Below are 21,135 nucleotides of genomic sequence, written 5' to 3'. Positions count from 1 at the left end.
GGATATCCACAGCCTATTGTTTGCACACACAGGTACATTAGGAAGTTACAAGAACTGTAGGTCCTCTGACAGACAGCAAGACGCCTGTTTATCCCACTTCAAAGAGCAAGGAAACTGAGGCATGGAGAGCTGTTCTTGAGAAGAAGGGGAATCAGGATTCCCCATGCATAATGTGCTAAACACGTCTGATAAAAAGAGATCAACAGTGGCAAAAAACGTCCAATTAGCAGAAGCCATTAGCAGGCAGAACTACGGAGGGAACCAGTCCCACCAGACCTTGCATTTCAGGCAAATGCTTCAGCCCTGCCACAAGCAATCTCCCAGCAGAATCCAATTCAGCTTTGCAAAGCTTGCAACTAAAAAAAACCCAAAACCCCAAAAACACCCCAATCCCCCCCCCAAAAAACACCACACGCTAGTTGTCTTTGGCATCCAAAAGCCTTGCACACATGTTAATGCCAGCCCTCCCATGGCTTGTAGGCTGCTTGCACCTGCAAGGTAGAGCAGCGTTAGCCTCCAACACCTCCTGGCTGCATTCGCCGTGCCAGTCAGGCACAGTGCGCTCACGTTGCCTAGCAATAGAGAGGTCTCATTGCTTTATACAGCCAAAAATGCAGCTTGCGGCAGCAAGCCCCATCCCCAGCATGAGAAACGGGTGAGGACATCTTTAAGATCAGCAGGAGAGCAAGTCTGAGCTCCTTGTGGGATTTTGAAGTACATTTTAGGCAGAGCTGACAACATCCACAACATTTCCTTCTGTAAGGGATCGTAGAAGTTGCCTTTATCATTTCTAGGCTGAAGATGAAACAGATGAACGCAACAGGGACACCATTGTGTTAAGAATTGTGCATTTTAAAATATCAGGCATGCTTTTGACAATTTGTGCGCCAACATCTCAAGTTAGTTGCACTCAGGGTTGTAAAGCTCCTTTTTAACCATCTGCATCCTGGTTGTTTACCACTTGGTCAGCAAAATCTAGTGGCTGGCACAGACAAAGGCATGTCTGGGTACCAAGGTTCTTGTCCTGGCTCTGTCCGCAAGTGCATGGACACTCTGGAGTCCCTTAAGACAAGTCACTTGATTTTTTCTGCCTCCATTTCCCCAGCCATGAAAGAGACTTTCTTATTCAGGTCATAAGAAGGGAATTCAGCAACATGGCCTGGACTAACAGATATTACCAAAAACTGACTATCCGCACTCAGTTCTGCATGCAAGTCCAGCAAATCAATGCAGGGACCAAATCTCTCTGCTTCTGCCTTCCCGGCTCACAACGCCTGCTGACCAGGCTGAGGACAGGCAGATTGATCTCCCAACCAGGGGAACGTCCCTGGCTGCAAGCCGATAGTGTTGCTCAGGCTTTATAGAGCCCCAACATCCAGCTGGGTACAAAGATGCCTACAATTCCACCCATAACCATGAATCTCCTGGGCTTACATCTCTTTTTGCCCAAGGCAACGTGCATTATACCACACCGCACAGCTATTTTGGTACAGTACTTCAAAGCAGATTTACAAGGGCTAAGGGGACCACAGGACATAACGCATCAGAACTGCTCATCGCAGAGAAGCAGCCTTGTCGCATCACAACTCTCCTCCAGCAATGTGACAGCCGTATCATGCCGATACTAAAAGAGAGGAGCTATTCTGATTTCCACTCCTCTTCCCTCCAAACCAATTCACACCATATACATGCCTGGTAGCAGCTCTGGCCTCAGGAGGCCTCCACACAAATCTCCACCTTTTTTACAGCACATGTACAACTCAGACCTGCCTCATATTAGAAGAGAAGACTCTACATGACTTGGTGAATGGCACTTTGCTTGGACACTTGCCTGGTTTCATATGCAAAAATGTCCTCATAGCACTCCTGAATGTAGCATCTGCCTCTCTAATTGGAGACAAGGAATAGGTCTTCTCCTGTGCCTGCCCAGCTCCAATTAAGTATTGTTTCCTCCACCATCTACTTCTTATTTCTCCCAAGAGTATCCCAGCCAATGACTCTGGCAGGGGAGTACACAAGCCAAACACACTTTCTTCACTTCAAAGTGAATCCAGAGAGACTCAGCTCAATAATCGGCTATAAACAGACACAACGAGAGTTAAATAGCCACACATTAATGAAGTTGTGTTTCTCCTAGAGGAGCTAAATCTTGCTGAATTAAATTTTCAGGAGCATGCTAAATGTTTGCTGCCTTTGCATCTCAAGAAAGCTGCAGAGAAAATTCTGCCCAGTGCTTTGGTCAGTTTGTAGCTTCGCTGCACCATTCCTGCCTGAAAGTTGTGCTACAGAACACACAGGCAGAGTCTCTGTGAGGAATGGCACATCAGAGAGAAGCAGACTTATCTCTCTACATTACAAAGGAAACAGATACACAACAGGAGTGGTTGTTTTAATCTAAAAGCTGTTCTCCAAGCTGGAGTGGAACTGCACCCAGCTCTCACCCTTGCTCAACACCCTACGTAAAGGCCGAGGGCAGCTTTGCATTCTCCCATCCCTTCTACTTCATTTTTATTAGCTCAAAATAAGCCACAGAAGTGTGACAGAGCCCACCCTTGTAAAATGGAATCGAACCAACTGCAAACATGCATCGACTTTTATATTTCTGTGGGGCCTGGTGTGCACTTGAAACCCAGATGCTTTCAGTAGCCATGAGAGATCCACATCTAGCATAGCATGGAGGCTCACACTTCCTTCCCACCCTCAAGAGTGAGGAAACGGGACAGAGAAAGGAAGAGGACAAAGCCCTTTCGGGTGGAAAATGCCTCTACATTGTTACTGCTATTTAATCAAATGTACATCTGATGAGATAGAGCCCTAAGTGCAGACCGTGAGGAGGCACAAATGCTTCTAAATATATAGACAGACTATCTTCTCTCCCCTTTCCCTGCTTTTCTTCTTTGTTCATTTATTCACATCAGAAGAACAACACGTCCTCCTCCCCCAGCGACGCACTGCTGGAAGCGATGCCTTTCCACTGAGACAGTAGCAGCAGGATCCGGGTCTTCTGTCTGCATTTGCAACATTAAAAGCTTTTGCAGGAGCCTTTTGCTCAATGAAATATTTACTTCCTCCCTCCCAGCACAGAGACAGGGATACTTGGTCAATGAGGACATATGGTCTAAAGGGCTATCCAGTATAAATTACCATGATTAACAAAGCAAGAAGCAGAGCAGAGGAAACCTGGTGCTCATCAACAGTCGTCTTTGGCTTATTGAGTTTGCTAACTAGTGCTGGTCCCTTAACCCTTTCACTGATGCAAGACAATACAAGTCTCCTGGCAGCTGCTGCTTTTAATCTGCAAGTGCTGGAACACGGACGAATACTGCCTGAGAATGCTTTAAGTTGGCAGTAACCACCACTGTTGCCAAAAAGAGTAATTTCTCCCAGTTGCTTATTCCTACCTGTGTGCTATCATCCCCTTATATTGGATTAGATTAGCAGGGAAAATACAAAATTCATTTTAACTGAGATAAGCTCCTCAGTCAGCACAGTTGCATGAAGAAAGGCACAATTAGAAGACAAGATGCCTCTTCTGGTAGTAGCACTGGTTCACAGCAGCCTGAATCATCCTGTGTACAAACAGTCCAAGGGCACAACTGTACATTCACTTCAAGCTGGCATATCCACAGGCTAACAGGCGCTCTCATTACCAGTGCTTTTTGGACATCTGGCAGCTGCCTGACGTGCAGAAACGTTGTCAGTCAGAGCAGCGGGCAGTTATGTGATGAGATCACCAAATCTTGCACTGGAGACAAGGCTTATGAAACTCAGCAGAGGGAAGTAGCAGTACAGAGACCTCAATTTTGCTCTCCCAAGCTCTAAGCTGGCTGCCCTCTCCAAAAAACACAGGACTTCACAGCCAACACAGGTCAAGACCATTGCATCAGCCCCACTCAGGCAACCTGAGTTTGTCATGCTTTAATTTTCACTTTAGCCCCTTAGTTTTTCCATCAACTCTTCAGTTTAGAATCTAGGAAATACTGCACCGGCTTACCACAAAATCTCTCATACCTGTTTGGAGTAGCCTCCATAGATGATTATGCTGCCCTCAGGACTGGTAGCCATTTGACACCCGGATCTTGGAGCCGGCCCAATCCCCGATGGAGCCAGCTTGCTCCAGGTGAAGGAGTCCAGGTTGAAGGCATAGACATCGTTGTAATAGATGTAATCTCTAGGGAGAGCAAATCGGCACATCACAGGTTTCTGTAATGGTCACCATTTAGGACAGGATAAAATATCACTTCAGGAACAGTACCAGGAACCTCTGAAGAGGTGCAACACCTTATTCAACATTCACGGCTTTTCTCCTTCCGTAGCCGTAACAGCGTACAGGAGATTTGTTCAGGTGAAAGTTACTATTTTAGTGCCACAATTTGCATTTGACAAAGCTCCTTTAAGCAAGACCCCTCTGGGTTCTTTTTTACCTATGTCACTCCTTACTACAACAGAGGTTTCATCAATTCTTTCCAGCCCAAGGTAACTTAAACCAGAACATGAAAGATCAAAACAGATTAGAGCTATATCTGCCTAGGAGGGGTGGGAAAAATATACATATGCCCTGTTCTCTTTCTACTAGCCAGCTCACATACTGCTAGTGGAAAATGCTCTGCACAGGTTAAACTCCCAAGGACACAGCCAAATCTAGGGTGGGCTTTGTAACTCGCATTGTGCTCCCAGGGACTGCAGTTATGCTGCTTACTGTCTCTGCAACAACATGTAGCTCTCTTCACAGTCCCCATTACAGCGTAGCTGTGACCTCACATAGTAAGCAAGAGCCTGCTGGAAAAGATGTTTCTAGGAAGACAAGGCTCTTTGACAAGATTCAGAGGCCAAAAGTGATGTATTGAGCTTTCGCTACAAGGATGAGTAGCTACTTCAGCGGTTAGCTAAGTGGTACAATAGTTTCTCAAACACTTGAAGACTTTAAATCAAAATCACTTGTCTTTCTAACATAAAAGTCTAGTTCAGTAACAGTACCGCTGAGGATAATCCTTCCATTAAAGCTCAGCTTTCTGTTACTGGTGGAATTCTGCTGTCTTTTTTAACAAGAGGATTCAGTACCACCAGCCATCCCGTGGTAACCCACCTTGCGCTCTCATGGAAACCTCCAAAGATGACCAGTTGTCTTTTGCAAGCAACCATTCGATGTCCACTTCGTCCAGAGGGACCCCCTGATGCCCTGCAATGCAAAGAAATTCCACTTATCAGCAAAATTCCCTTTCCTGTTAGTATGTCAGTCCATTTTTATTGAAGCCACTGGCAGCTGGGCTGGTTGAGTTCAGCTTCTGTTCTCCTGGAACGGGAAACCATGGGGAACTTCGTTGCCTTAACACATATGTATGCTTTTCTCCAGAACAGTGTGTGTGCTCTTCCTGTAACTCTTGGTATTTGCAACACAGGCATTCTGCAGTAACAAATTTATTCCTAGTGGTAATCCATCTAGTCTCTAACAGCACCCAAAGTCTTGAAGTCTTTTCTGCTATGACTCAGGAGCTAATTTTTCAGGAGAGTCTAATGAATAGCAGTTAACTCCCACAATTGCAAGAAAGGCACTCCAGAGAGAGATGTTTTCTCCAAGTACCAAGTAAGAGTCAGAGACTGGTTCTGACATCCAGTCTCCTTCAATGTCTTAGGAAATCACGTACCCATAGTGTCTTCACTCATCCACCTGCAGTTAGGATAGAACATCAAACTAGTGAAAAGACTTTGGAAATTACTTAAGTTTCCTCAAGAACAAAGGCATTGCAGCAAAACAAGTCATCGTTATTATCTTACACATTAAAAAGCAGCTACACATTACTGTTCTCCTCTTTCAAGCCTTCCTGACCTTTCAGTTAAATGTGCCACTTCCATTTGCAGGAACAAGCAACAACACCCCATCTGTCACATCCAAAAGCTTCACGCAAAGTCAGGCAGCTGGCAACGACATTCCTGAGACGCAATGAAGATGCACCTTCCTTCATGTTCACCCACAGACTGAGCATCATATGAGAGAGAACAAAAACAACTTCAAGAACTCCCAAAACAAAGGCAACTTGAGGCCAAACCACAGAGAAACACGGTTTTGCTTTGTGTGTTCTCTGCCCCCATGGATTAATCTATCACATTTTCCTTCTCGCTGAGGAGTCTCCCAAAGTGCACACAGTTAGCACCACTGAACTCAGCAAGACTTCTCAAATAGGCAGCGTTAACATGTGTTAAGTGGTTGCAGAATCTGGGCCTAAATAAATAAGAAACCTGCTCACCGTTGAAAACGACGGCAAAACCTAAATCCATAACCCTACTGCTACACTTTAACTGGCAGCAGGCAGCTGTAAAGTGTGGTGATAGATTTCTGTGGAGAGAGAAAATGAGGGCCCTTATTCACCATCAAAAATGACAATCTCACACCAGTCATAATGAAAAACTCCAAGCAGAACAGCAGCGTTTGGGTAAGACTGAATTAATATTGATTGCTTAGACTTTTTATTCTAACAGAGAGTAGGGTTTTCTAGGCATTTACTGGATTTTTAAGTACCACCCTGCAGAATAGCACCTCTAGTATTAATTTCATCAAGATGCGAAATCATTATTTTCTCTTCTGCAAAAAGCTCCCACATTATTATTCCAGAGGATGGCACCTTTTAAAATCTTTTTTTTTTTTTTTTAAAGAAAGAATTAAAAATCAACATTAGCAATAAAATCCTGTTCTCAGAGAATATCCTCTGCCTTGCTTCTCCAACAGGTTTCCTCCAAGCCAAAAATCAATTCTGAACAATAAAAAGTTTATTCATTGATGCGAGTGTTTTAATAAATAAGTTCCTAGAAGTGTACAAATGTCACAAACAAAAACATCCAGTCTGAGACCTGATCTGAATTTGAAGAAGTTTCACTGGCATCAGCACCACTTGTTCTTACTCACAAGGCTGTTCTTCCCTTTCTTGAGAGTACATACACAAGCTACAAGAACTGATGCTGAAACATGGTTCCAGGAGGCCTCACCCTGCACAGGCCTTAGTGTTACACAATGCAGGAATCAGCTATAAAGGAAAGTTTATAGTCTTTGATGTAAGGACATGCCCTCCTAAACTTACAACAACTGCTCTTAGAAAGTATTTTTACATAGAGCTATTCATACAGCCAAGGTCCTTTGTCCCCAGTCTCCAAACACAACACTGGAAAAACCAAATGGCATAGTCAAGCAGGACTGCCGGTAACGTAGAATCATCCTGCCACTCCAGAAGGCACATGCTGCAAGCTCAAAGACTTGTTTCACAAATGCAAACTTTCTCCTTTTACCTGTATCATTGCTCATGGTCCAAAACAAGCATTTTGGAAATGGTTTCACAGACTTTATGATTAATACTCTACTTCATGGGGTTGACACCAGAAAGCAGACATGTGGGAGGGAGCTGTAAATTCTCCAGACTTTTTTTAAAAATAGATTAAAAGATAAGTCTGGATAAGGACTGGCTCTACACATGTACAGCATGAGTCTGATCAGAACCGCTCCATAAGGAATTCGCTTTTGCTTGTGGAGTTAATCTGGGACTTATAGTAACATAACAGACCTGAATTCAGCCCCCAGATTCAAGAATTAAAGACTTACATGTCACAGTGGCTACAGACTGCATAAGTGAGCTACCTTTTCATTCATTCCTTCATCCAGAGGATTCTCAGATCAATCTCGGAACCTTTCCATTATAATAAAAGTGATGATGCAGAGAACATCCCAACAAAGGGGCATTTCAGGACAAAGCACTTTTATCTTCCAGTATTTGAGGCAGCTGAAGCCCAGGACTTCAGTGTTCAATTTCACATCTTACACTCGTGAATACAAACAATCGTTCCGTTCAATGGCACACACAGTGCATCCATGTGTTTGTATACTCAGTTAGGAAGTATACAAATGAATACACAATTGCCACAAGGCACAAAATACTCGAGTCAAATCCTTTGCAAAGTCAATCAACAGTTGTACCTTTGGATCCTGATCTACCAAAGAACAAGCTCGCAAGGCTCACTTCTGGGCTGACAGAGGAAGCTTACTCAATGCTACACCAAAATAGCCTTCTTTTCTTTAAGCACCAATGCACCTTTCTACCTTGTGTTGCAGGTCCTGATCTTTCCGGTGCCGGCACGTGAGCAAGAAGAGCCGTCAATCAGAACCAAACCTATGCTGAAAGGCATGCTGCACTGCAGTGACTGCTCCAATTCTCTCTGTAAACAGCGTTAAACATACGCTTCTGAAACGCCACCCTGAAATATTTATAGCACCACATCTCACAAAACTGTTATGGGAAGTATCATTAACATTCCAGTATTAAAGGGAAGGGAGCTAAACAGGCTCAAAAGCAAGGCAAAGAGCTACACAGAGGAAGGATCTAACAGTTCCCAAGCACAACCCCAAAGCATGATGCTCCCTGTCTCTCTTTGAGGGAGTGCACTGGGCCACACAGAGCTGACTAAGAATGTTCTCTCTGGGAAAGAATAACACAATTAGGTTAAAATATTGCTTAGCTCTAAGGCAGAGTAACAAACAGTTCACGCACTGAGGCAACCTTGTGCATCACACACATGGTAAGGTGGTTCCAATAAGTCAAAGTCAGTTGCTGGCAAATCTTCTTAACGGGCTGGGATTTGTTGTGTTTGGACCGCCTTTACGCATGCAAAATGCAAATAAGTATTGCTAAATACAACAATTTTTAACTCTGTCAAGCAGACTGGCAGCACTGTGCTCTGTGCTAGGAGATAATGGAGATCCACTTCCCCAGCAGCCTCTGCAGACACAGCACAGGGATCTTACTCACAGGGATGAGTTATTCAAGGTTTTCTCTTCAAAAGTGTTTTACAGTCAAGCCTCTTATGGCACCAAGATGGTCTGTAGCATAAACTGAGGCCAGGAAGAACAACATAATTGTCTGAAATCTAAGCTGTGGGGCTGGAATAACTAATTTCCTAGAACTGCAAGTTCAGATCACAGCAGGGTCTTCTCAGCTATTCAATCCACACAAACCACTCCATTCAAAACCCACCTGAAACCAGGCACATGATTCTTCCCATGTGGAACAGAAATAGGAACTTTGTCTCTCTTGTCCAGACATTTCTTACTGAATAATTATGTTACTCTGTTATTTGCACTAATATGAGGTCTTCCAAGCCTAACTGAGTTTAGGCAATACCCCAAATGTCTATCACCAGCTATTTATTCAGGTAACACTGCTACCACAAGGGACACATGGAATGATTGCTTGGCCTGCTAAGTGAAGGGTTATTGTACCAGGGCCGGTGCCCCAGCATTCACCCACAAACCTACACAATCTGCCCCCGCTATTTAGTCTTCCCAAACGTGTTCACTCTCCCAATACCACTAGGCCCTAAGCTGACCCTCACTGTCACCAGTCATCCCAGCTGGTTAATGGCAATCCAAAAGAAGCAAGTGATTGACTTCAGACAGACATGAGAAACCTATGTGGAAAAATGACAGCAGCAATGGGGTTCCCTTGCAAGAAAAGCAAAATGCTGAAGGAAGTGAAATGCAGCATGTGTTATGATCATTGTTTTAAAAGAAGTAGGAAAAAAAATCCCTCGTACAACTCAACAATCATCTCTGCCCTTTCCTCTTCCCCTTTCCAAGCAGACTGTAATCAAGATGCCATATGGAAAAGCAAAGAGGCAGCAGAAACTTGATTTTCACACTCAGTCAGGTTAGCATTAAAACAAAGACATCCCCTCCCAGCCTCCTCCGCCAGATGCCTCATTAATGCAGCTCTTGGAGCTCTGCCCAAGGATGGGGAGGAGATGCACTTTGTTTTATTGCAACACTGGCACCAGGGCACTGGCATTTTCAAAATTCCAGCAAGGCTGAAAGACAGAGGTCCAATCGGGAAGTTCAAATGGAGTAGATCCTGCATGGGGCAGGGAGAGAGAAAAGATCATCTCTGCAGGGCACTTTCATCCATATAATTTATGATGCTTACTTAGAAAATGCCTATCCTTTTATCTGCTAAGAACCAATGAAGTATCAATGTCTCCAAATGCATCCTTCCACTGTGGCATGGCAGCCAAGGTGACATGTGACAACCAATACCTGAGGATGGAGGGTAGCTTCGGGTGGCTTGAAGAGTGTGGTACCGAGACCTTGCTCCCTAGGTGGGACCAGGAACTCGCCTTGCCCGTCTGGCTCCCTCCTCACTAACAACCCATCACAACAAAACCTCTTGTCGTGGTTTTAGTCCACTTGGGGCCTGGGACTGCTGGGAGCATCCTACAACTTGCAGAACACACAAACTTCATGCTCAGCTCCAGGAAGGGAACAGGTGCTTTTGCAGTGTAAGTTACCCTCAGCATCCCCATGGCTGCTCGCCCACATGGGATAAGATGTGGGACGAGTAGAGCCTCATAACCACCTCATTACCTCTTCCCAGGCAGGTCAGGTACTGCAGCATTTGGTTTGGGAATGGAAAAACCCTAAATCAGCTCTACAGCAACACATCTGCAAACCCACGAGAGAACAATTTGCGCCATCAGTGGTGGAGCTAACGAAGCCTCATCTGGATTCTCCGATGGCTCACAAAAAACAATCTCCCGCCCTCGCTCTCCCTGCAGCTGGGTATTAACGCTGCTCTCCGGTGAGGATTTTTTCAACCAAGAGTTTGGTTGAAATGTCAACCCTTTCTCTCAGCAGGGACTCTATGGCGAGCATCACTTCCTCCCCCCCGCCTGCTTACATGAAACTGGTAGGGACGTAATGCATTTGAGTTCATCCCCTTTATTTGGCTGAGATTGAGCAAGGGATTCAGAAGTTATTTTGGGGGAGTTGGGAGGGGTACAGTCACAGTCATTACGTCAGCTTCTGCCTAACAACAATAGGCAAGATCAGCCAGCACAGTGACAGGTCTTTTTAATCCTTGCACCTCTTAAAGAGCCCTCCATCATTTTGGAGGGTTTCTCTCACCCCCACTTCTCAAAGACAAGCAGGGCTCACTAGATTAAACCTGGCTTCCTGTAACATGACAAATTACAGCTGTTATTACATTAACACTGCCAGGTCTGGAGCCAAGAACCACACTGATGGACAGGAACCAGCTGCTTACAAACCAAACAGTTTTCCCTCAGCCTCCCAGAGCAACTCAAAAGGACGATCCCTGGATTCTCGCAGAGCAGTCAGCTGCTGGGATCCTGTGCTGTGAAGCATCCTTCTAACCCAGCCTGTTTTAGTCTCCTTGGGGTTTTCTGCACTTTGGCTTTATATGCCCCCCTGCACCTTCCACATCAGAGTCCCTTCAGTGCTACATTAACATTAGTAAAATTAAACCTCTAGATTTTCCCCTTGTCAGGCAGTATCAATGTTACCATTTTGCAGGGAGGGGGGGAAAAAGGCAGACAGGCGTGATGACTCACCGTGTGGCCTCTGGCATGTGCCAAGGCAGAGCCAGGGTATCCATCTCCACACAGCTCAGTCCTAAACCACCCTCTCAATTACTGTGTAAGAAGAGACAGACAACAGGCACCCACACTCTGTAAGCAGGGCAAAAAGGGGATCAACTTAGGCAGATTTAGGGCTTCTCACCTGAAGGAAGGACACGGAGCTCATAACCAGGAGCTTGACAGGTCAAACAGCAGATGAGCATGTTCAAAAGCTGTTGCTTTCCCCAGTGCCACCTCAAGGGTCAGCTGCACAGGAGTTCCAGCCCACCTGAAGCTCTGCTCTGACTAATCCCATCAAGACAATCACAAATTCCAAGAGAAAGTCTATGTCCAAGTCAGAACCAAAGCCACATCTCCTGCCTCTCAGGCCACTGGATTACCCACCAGACCTCTTCTTCTCTCATGCAAGTATAAATGTGAGCAGCAAAACCGAGAAGCCAAAAGTTAAGGAAACATTAGCAGAGGACTTCAGGCCAGATCCACAAAAAGATATTTAGACACCTCAATTCCTGTCAAAAACTATCAGGGCTTTTGGGACCTATTTACTTTGACAGGTCTGAATTATTGGCTTGCTTATCCCTAGGAATCTTGAGGCAGCAAATAGAAGTTATCAGGAATGAAGTTGGCTCTGTGGATAGACACAAGATACAAGCTGTCTTCTCAAGCAATGGTAAAATTGGGAGATCCTGGTCTTGTACAGGCCAGCCAGGAAGAGCCCAAGCAGATGGAGCAACAAGTATTGTTTTGAAATTGGACATCTACACCTGCCATGGCTGGGAGGACAGAGTGCTGCTCATGATACTCTTTCCTTCAGTTAAGTAACACCCAAGCACACCCATGGTCCAAATATCACGTATTAATAACTTTGGCCTCAATGGACTTGGAACACATCTCTCATTTTCACTTCTTTCTGGGGGCTGTCCTCTCCACTGTTTTTAGGATGGGCACCTCTATACTCAAGGGAGAGATGAGCGGACTGCACTATACCAGGAATCAAACTCAGATCACGCTGGCAGGGTTCCTCAGGAGGTCAACATCAACTTCAGAACACATCACTTACTTGATCTGCTCCCAGGTCTTGGTAGCCAAATGCAGGACCCAGAGATCCTTGTAATGATAGAACTGTTCCCCATTTGGAGATGCAAACTCCCCGCCAAATACCCACAGCTGCCCGCCAGCTGTGGGCACCACTGCCGCCTGCCAGGAGAAGAAAGAAGAGCTGTATCAGACAAGGGTTCAGACACCAGAGACAGGAGAACTTCATCAGTCAAATGTGCAGCTGCCTCCAAATACCAGAGAGCAGACAAGTGGCAGCGGCTGCTGCTGACTTGTTTTACAACAGCAGCTCTCCAGGGCTGAAGGAAGGGGAATTTTAAATGTAAGTTACTCATTGTTTAGCACACCTTCCCTACAGCAAAGGAAAGTTGGCCTAGGAGCTGGGCTCTTCCCACCTCCTGACATCTTGAATTCCAGTCCTACAAATTCAAAGTTCCCTGGGAAGCATCTTGGGATTTAGTTTAACAATAATTATTCAATTCTCTCTGTTCACCAAAAGGAAACCTCTCCACAGCTAAGACTTGGCAATATTTCACCCATTCTTTAGTCACATAAATAGCTCCTGCAGAAGACATACCGGGGCTGATGAACTCCGAGCCATGGGAGGAAGAGGGGCACTTCCTGCCTCCAAGACACACCTAACATCCCAGCACTGGGCAGGCAGAGTAACGCAGGGAAAAGTATTTTGGAAAAGGCCATTAATAGTGCACAGTTACCCTTTGCAGTTTTTATAGATTATAAAACAACAAACAGTAAAGAAGCCAAGCTGCAGCACAAGTCCAAACCTGACTCTTCCCAAGACCTGAAAAGCATTACTGCTTCCTCTCAAGAAAAAAAAAAAAAAAACAGTAAAAAAACCCCAAACGCAAAAGGAAATGCATAGCATTTGGACAAGAGGAGACTTTCTGATTTGATTAGGGCAGGTAGCAGAGAGGAGAGTATCACAGGGGTTTTATAATTTTTTTGCACAGAGCAGCACTAAAACGCTATTGCGATGCAAGCTGACAGGTAAAATCAGGGAGAGAAAAGCAAGACTCTACTTCCTTTAAATTATCTGTGTAAGGACTAAGGAAAAAGGAAGGAATCTCAAAAAGTAAACTACATGACTGTGCAAATTTCTTCCTTGACTGGGAACTCTTGGATTGTTTACACTACAAACAAATTCTTCCGCACGTGTTTTTTCCAGGGTACCTGTCACAGATCAACATTGGGATGATGATCTCTTCCTTCAGAAGGGCTTCATTACCTGCCTGTCTTTCCCAGCAACCAGCAAAAAAGATTTTTACCATCTGACACATGACCATGCCCTGATATAAACCAGCCTATACATGCAACGATTAAACACATGAGAAAATATGGGGTGTGTTTGCAAGTAGTCTTTGTGGGAACATGAAGTTACCTAAACAAAGGGGATACGTGCCTGATTTTCATGGGTATCTAGTGCTTAAAAGCTTAAGGGGAAGGTATATACAACAGCCTGCTCATACAAGTGTGTGACCTTTTGAAGAGCTGGCTCGAAATTCATGACATAGCCAAACCTTTTCCTTAAACAACAGGGAACACCATCCATAGCTATTCTCACCTCAGCTCTGTTGAACTGATGTAATGAAGTCAGTCTAACTCAGAGGATCGTGTGTCAGAGACCAGAGATGACAAATAGGACTGAAAACAAGCACATACAAACCCACAGAGACGCGTTTACCTTTGAGCTAATGCAGAATATGCATTAAAAATAAAGTCACAAGGAAGACAACAAACCAGTCAACTAATGAGGCTGAACTGTCGCCTGTGTGACTGTAATTACTTATCAGACAGAAAACATTGTTGAAGCAGGACTCCTCAGATAGGTTTCTCATTTTATTTCCGTTGTAATCCAGTTGCAGCTCCCTGATGCACAGCCTGCCTGCTCAGTTCCGATTCAGCTGCTAGACAGCCACCTGCTGGCTACCAACACCCCAACAAGCACCTCTCAACTCCACACCCACAAAGCAATTTTGGTTTTTCAAAATGTTTGAATTTATGGTCTCCTTGTGGAATTTGCCCTCTGAAATCAAGTTCAAGCACCACAAGGTAGCCCAAAAATCAAGTCAGAACCTTTGAATTCAAGAAAGGACACACAGCTCAGAGCAAGACTGGCATTTAGGTGTAGCATAACAGGGGTATTTGAACCTAACCAGGGTATTGGATCTTACCAGGAAGCTCTAAAGAGCTTTGGCCATGGGTAGGAAAATAACATTCGCATCCCGTACACCAGCTTTTGAAATGTACTGGTCACCCAGCCACTTGCTGCGACAGGTAAGATAATCTATCAGCCAGGTGGTGAGGGCCAAAGACCTGCAAAAAATACAAGTCTTTGGTCCAGTTTCTAACGTGCAGGTGTTCACATAAAGTAAACAAACCCAAATCCTTCATCATCACAACCAGCCAGTGACCATAATGACACAGGCACCAAAGAGGTGAATTCTAGGGGAGAGGCATGACATCCCAGGGAAAATTTAAATGACTTTGCCTATTGCCTTTGCAGACAAAAGAAAAAACAGGCCAACTTGCAAGGAAAAAAAAGAAATCACAACCCAAAGGCAGGACACACACAATGAGTGCTAGTGGTCCATTGTGTTGTATAGCTGGGACACTTGGCAAAGCCCAACTGCTACGTGCTAGCAGGGATACCCTACAGTAATGGGTCTTCGACATGGCTAGAGTGGCAGTATTCGTAACGCCCATAGATGTAGGCCTGTGGGCATTAAGGAAATAATCACATACAGCAACTCTGCCATTCATAGCACTTTGGTCAAATTCAAAGACATACGCTGACCAGCACTTTGAAAATTCAGTGCCATCCTGGGATCATGGATGGTTGAGCTGGTCCCTATGTAACGCAGCAAAGAGCATTCATCTTCAAAAGAAGAATCTCTCCCATGAGTCCTGTCGACCCAACAGATACAACCCCAAACCTTCATTCCACAATTAACATTTCCAGAGGCCACCCAGTGATCGGAGAGCACAAGCACCTTGGACAGGCCTGTACAGGCCCCCTCAGCAGAAGAGGTGAAGTGACACCAATAGCAGCCCATTACAGGGAGAATGAAGAGAAGCCAGAAACCCTCAGGAGAAAAAACAAACTAAAAAAAAAAATAATAAAAATCAACTCCCATCCATCTTTAGCGCCATCCAATTCCAACTGCTGCTCTGGCACCCAGTACTCTACCTGGTGAGCACATCGCCTTGGTGGTGGGTTGGGGATCTCTACTTTAGACCAGCTGTTCTTCCGGATGTTGTAAACATACAGCTCGTTATACAGGTAGGTCTGTTAGAGAGGAAGAGAAAACACCCATCAGCACAGCTCTGCATTGGACAGGGTCAGTCTGTCCAAGCACAGGTACCCCTGAGGGTTATCTGTGAGTTTAGGGGAAAAGGAGCACAGCACCAGCTTTGCAAAGAAACAGCTCACCTGCCTCATCAGGCAGGGAAGGAGGACAATGACCTCCTCCACCAGACTGGGACTCAGCAACTTTTTCAAGAGTGATCCACTGGACTGGACTGTTCTTTCCCAAACCCTTGGTTAAGCCTGTGATAGCTCAAGATATGAGTACTTAAGAAGTTGGAGCTTAACACAGATGTGCAGGTTAAAGTTGCCCAAACTGCTGCTCAACTCCAGAGACAGGAGCAGCTTGAGGTAGTGAAGCAAGCAAAGTTAGTTTAGCACATCGCACTGGGTGACCCTAAAGCAGCCAAATATCATTGGCAGGCTTGAGTTTTCAAGTTACAATATGTACAACTTCTCAGGGTCATGAAGACCAGTTTGTCTCCAAGAGCACAATAAACACTTGGAAGTTGCAGAAATTCAGTAACAAGGGTGCCCACTTGCAAATATTTGCTACTGTACACATCTCCAAGGCAAGCAATGCCTTGCCAGTAGCAAAACTGCAGAATATCTTGTTTTGAAAGATGGAAGATAGAGATTTTTCAATAGTTATCCAAAAATGAGGGGCAGATATGACTACAATTAAGTCTGGAGAAATCATGAAGCCCTGAAATATTTATGCCGAGACAATCACTCTGACTCCTTAATGGGTTCTAGCATGTCTCCTTCCTGCCAACTGTTCAGGCATGAGACAGTATCACGGCAAAATTAAAAGGCTATTTTGCTCTCATTCAGGGACAAATACATATTTTATGACTGCTGCCTTGAATTTCACTCCAAATGAGACTCATGCAAATTACAGTAAAAGGCAGGGAGAGGGTAGAATAAAGAAAAAAATGGAAGTATACGTTACTTTTTGACCATTGAAATATTCACCTCCAAAAAGGATCAATTCGTCTTTCTCAGGGTGGGCAGAAAGGGAGCCGTTCAGCCTGCAAAAGAAAGAGGGATGGCCAAAACAGTAGATGCATAAGAGTCTTGTAAAACTCAGAAGTGTGCAGCCTTTAACTCAGCTAGCACTAGCACCTCTGCCCTCTAGCCACAAAGGTCTCTCCATCATCTGCCAAATTACTAGGCTGTGATATTCACCCCAAGGCTAAAAACTTCTCAAAGAAATTAACTTCTTAAAAACTTTCAGCAAGATAAATTTGACACTGTCTGAAATCTTCTCCTATTTTAGGAGCACACGTTACACTGTCATTTAACACGCCTTTTGACGTGAGCTCTTGAATTTTAATGCTGGTGTGTCAAGAACAAAAATTAGTTTTATGGGGGCACATAACTACGGGTGGAACTGGGCTGTCTCGTATCAACTTATCTGCGTCACTACTCTGCAGTCACCACTGGTCCTTGCTCATTTACCAGCCACCAAAGTGTTCTGCGCCATGCGGAGACAGATCCCTACCACTCCCAAGGAGGAACTAACTGACGACTGTAACACCCCTGTGAGATTAACAGCAGTGTAGTGACCTGTCCCACTACACAGAGAAGAAAATGGGTATCACAGAGAAAGACATTTATTTAATCAGCCACAGGAAACAGAAATACAGAACCTAGAAGCATGTGGACCTCAAGCCTACACTTGAGAAAGTGGCTTATATCCCATGACATGTCCTTTTGCCTCTGAAGTCCTTTCAGCTTTCTAGTCCAAATCCAAAACTTCCTCTTAACTTTTTTTTGTCCTCAAAGCCCTGTAATCTAACCCTGCTTTGCCTCCTTTAAGTGTGCTGATGGGATGATTAAAAAGTGGATTTTAAGGCCAAAAAAAAAAAAAATTTTTTTTTGGTCCTTTTTTAAACCAGAAATTCAATATAGTAGATATAACTCCAGATATCAGCTATGCCAGATATTATGCCTTCCACTCTCGGGAAATAACTTCACATAAATAAATTTCATTAAAAGACAATCAACTGCTGCATAAGTGATAGCCAAAGTCTTATACGATCTCTTACCTGGGTGAGGGAGGTGGGCAGGATGTCTCAATTACTTGGGTCTTTTTAGCATCTAAACTCTGGAATTCTGCTATCAGGGCTTCAAGATCCTCCTGAAAATAAAAAGCCAGATATGAGTTCCTTGACATGCACAGAGCCATCTGTACACCACATGAAACCAGCACTCACCCTCATGATTTCCCTTTTTTAAAAAAAAATCATCTGTTTAGGTTCCCTTCATTCAACTACAAGAAACGGATGCTGAGTACTTCCACACAGGCTTTAAAGATTGGTCTCCCCTAAAACTCTCAAAAGTTGCTCAAAAGAGTCCTAAAAGGATGATATTCAAAGTGCATTTAGTGCACATCTGCTATTCCTGCAGCAGAAACACTGCAGAAATCCGCAAATAAATACAAATCATTTAAGCCCTAAACAAAATGATGAGCAACTATATGCTACCATCTAGCTAGTTCTCCTCTTTGTCTGCAATGGAAAAACGCCTAAATGGAACTGGAAACTCTTTTCTATTCCCAGTTCATATTTTAGCTGGAGAGAAACCTGCACCTATTTTTATTCCCTTTCAACTTCTGTCAACTAAAATCTGCCTCCAAACTGCAGATACACCGAGTTGCAAGGGCAGAAGCAGCATTGCAGCTAGGGGGAGTTTCTGATCCATGCTGTCTCCTACAACTCCCTTCAGTTCACCTTTCTAAAACTGTGGTCAAAGCAGAGATTTACAAAATCTGGGGATTTTGCCTCTGCAGCATCAGCTCTCCCCACAGCTAGTATACATGGACACCGGCACCTTCCGTGTCTTAGGTTTTACATTACGCTGGTAACACCACGTTTTGACCAGGAAAAGGTAGCTGTTTTGAAACCTGATAACGAACACCCACTCTAGGAGTGAAAGAAACAACTATTTTCATTTGCTTTTAAGACCAGAAGGATGGGGCTGATAGAAGGCAAGAAGGGACCCTTAAACTGCATTTGCTTGTCCTCCTTGTACATCTTCTGTCACACGCTACACCCAGCTTGTCAGCAATACGGCAAAGTCTTCCTGGTAGCAGTTTTCTTTTCACCCCTTTTCCCCTTTTCTGAGTGCCCTCACACACAGGCGCTGAGAGCTCCACAGCCCTTAGCCACACGCTGACCCGCAGCCCTGTGCACAAATACTGCTTTTTCAACAGGACTGCCCTAACACTAACCCTAAAAGTTTCACGGGATGTGCAAACCCCTCGGCCCGCACACCTGGTACCCCACTGATGACCTGCAGGCACCCAAGGGGCTTAGCCAAGTCACAGCCACCTACGTTTAGATAAACTCCTTTACTTTCAACTTGAAAACCCCCTGTCTCCAGCCCACTCCTCCGGCCTCCCCGTGCCTCCACCAACAGCTTTCCCTCCCCGCGACCCACCGAGGGGCCCAAGGAAGCGCCGCATCGCCCCAGCCGAGGCCCAGGCCCCACGGGCCGGGGCTACGGGAGCCCCCCGGTCCCTCCCCTCACCTCCTCCTTCTTGGCTCTGCGGGACACCTTCCTCTCCATCTTCGCGGCCGTCTTCTCGGCCCCCTTTCCCTTCTTCTCCCGCTTCCCCTTCTTCCCCATGGCTGAAAGGCCGGGCTAGGCCGCGCGAGGAGCACCGCGCTCGCCACGCCGCGCTGGCCGCCCCGAGCGTACCACGGGTCGGGCAGCGGCGCCCGCTTCGGCCCGGCGCTTCCAGGCCGCGACCCGCCTCCTGCCCGAGCGGCGTGGCCGCGGGGGCCCTCTGCAGGGCCGGCGGACTCGGCGCGGCCGGCATCGGCCCGCAGCTTTCCCTCCCGCGGTTCCCCAGCTCCGGGCCGGGGCTGAGAGAGTGCTGCGGGCAGGGGCTGCCCTGGCCCGGCCCCGTGAGCCCCGCCGGGCCGGGGAGAAGCCTTAACACAGCTCCACACACCGCCTGTCACCGGCCCTCGGATTCCAGACCCGCTTTGGACTCACGTTCCCATTCATTCCTGCCCCGAGGAGACCGTTGAACCCACAAAATGGCCCCCTCCCCTCACACAAAATGGCCCCTCCCAGGGAAGCGAAGGGCCTAGGGGTTGCCCAAAGGCCCAGCTAGGCCTGGGGGGAGAGGCCCTGCGCAGAAATAAAAATGAACTGTGGGTTGAAAACCTTGGGGATTGGGGGGCTGCACAAGTGTTTTCGTTTTCAGATGCAAAGGTTTGGAAATGAGGTTTATTCAGGCTGGTATCAGAGACCTGGGGTGTTGGAGAGCTGAAGGAAACGCTGGGCACTGCAAGGCGATGCCGGGCAGCTGCTTTTTGCCCTTGATGGTGGGGAAGGAATAACGGTGATTTGGCCTTTTGCGTGGTATTTCACATGGATGCTGAGCCCAAGTAAAATTCCTGGGAAAATGCCAACTTTGAACATAGAACCAGCATGTACACTGTAAATATGAGTTCAAATACATCTTTGAGCTGTGAGTTTCCTTTCATCCCCCTGCGCTTCAAAATTGCTTTTGAAATTGCGCTTCAAAATTGCTTCTCACTCCTGGAGAAGTAGTACAATTACATTCTTCACTGAATTCCCACAAAAACCTGCATTACCTGGAAGCAGGGTGATTTTCATCAGTGTCCTACCCAGCACCTACCCCCAAACCAGTGAGGATATCCACTGAAGGTACAGCTCAATGCCCACCAAGTTAACCCAAACATCCAGTACATGCCATGGTAATCGCAGGATGGATCCTCAGCTTTGAACGTCTGCCTACGCTTCAACCTAAGATCTTGGAAACAAAGCCCCAAAGCATGAAGAGAAGAGTTGGGAAAATATTTTGAGGTTGCAGACAACATACATCCTGACCAGCGTTTTGTTTGGTTGTTCTGAAAACGTTGCGGTTACAACTAAAGCTGCAGCGTGTCAATGTTTATGCGCAGGAAGTGAAGAGAAAGCTACAGAGAGACCGGGTCAAGTGAATGGGGCAATTTCTCAGCCGACATAAGATGCAGGAGCTCTGCTGAGTTCCCTGGCACTGCACACAGACTAGGAAGTCTCCCTGCTGCTTCTTGGTCTTTAACCTCAAAAAGACACCGGTGTGTGAAAATGCATCCCCTCCTGATGTCTACAGGAGTTTGGTCACCAATTCCCCTGGGGCCATATCTTCTTCTAACTCTTTTTAGGGGAAATGTAAAATTAAAAAGGCTGCTTCTTTGTGAAACTGGGTCTTGAAGTCCTCACCAAGCATTGGTTTCCCAGGGAAGCAAGGAGTCTCTCACCTCCTGTACACCCCGCTCCACCTGCCCCCATTCGCATCGGCTTCTTTGGTGCTGCATCATTCG

At 45.8% G+C, this 21,135-nt stretch overlaps 1 protein-coding gene across 5 annotated transcripts in view; it reads right to left on the bottom strand.

Annotated features, from left to right (window-relative positions):
* The window catches only part of KLHDC4 (kelch domain containing 4), a 28,141-nt gene extending 8,583 nt beyond the window's left edge, over positions 1-19,558 (bottom strand). Inside the window, exons 1-7 of one of the 5 annotated variants that reach the window (XM_054840681.1) lie at positions 19,325-19,558; positions 17,842-17,933; positions 16,743-16,821; positions 15,674-15,772; positions 12,470-12,606; positions 5,087-5,179; positions 4,012-4,171 (exon numbers count right to left, since the gene is read on the bottom strand). In XM_054840681.1, the coding sequence (XP_054696656.1) occupies positions 4,012-4,171; positions 5,087-5,179; positions 12,470-12,606; positions 15,674-15,772; positions 16,743-16,821; positions 17,842-17,933; positions 19,325-19,423 (759 nt within the window). In that variant the 5' untranslated portion in view covers positions 19,424-19,558. Of the gene's footprint in view, positions 1-4,011; positions 4,172-5,086; positions 5,180-8,083; positions 8,621-12,469; positions 12,607-14,047; positions 14,115-15,673; positions 15,773-16,742; positions 16,822-17,841; positions 17,934-19,324 lie in introns of those variants that run through there. The other 4 variants (XM_054840683.1, XM_054840686.1, XM_054840684.1 and 1 more) reach the window with 4 other exon arrangements.
* Positions 19,559-21,135: the final 1,577 nt, after the last annotated feature.

The sequence above is a fragment of the Grus americana genome, chromosome 13 (genome assembly GCF_028858705.1).
Source record: "Grus americana isolate bGruAme1 chromosome 13, bGruAme1.mat, whole genome shotgun sequence".
NCBI classification, from domain to species: domain Eukaryota; kingdom Metazoa; phylum Chordata; class Aves; order Gruiformes; family Gruidae; genus Grus; species Grus americana.
Note: the sequence above shows the minus strand (reverse complement) of the source record. Positions and strands in the feature narration are given on the sequence as shown.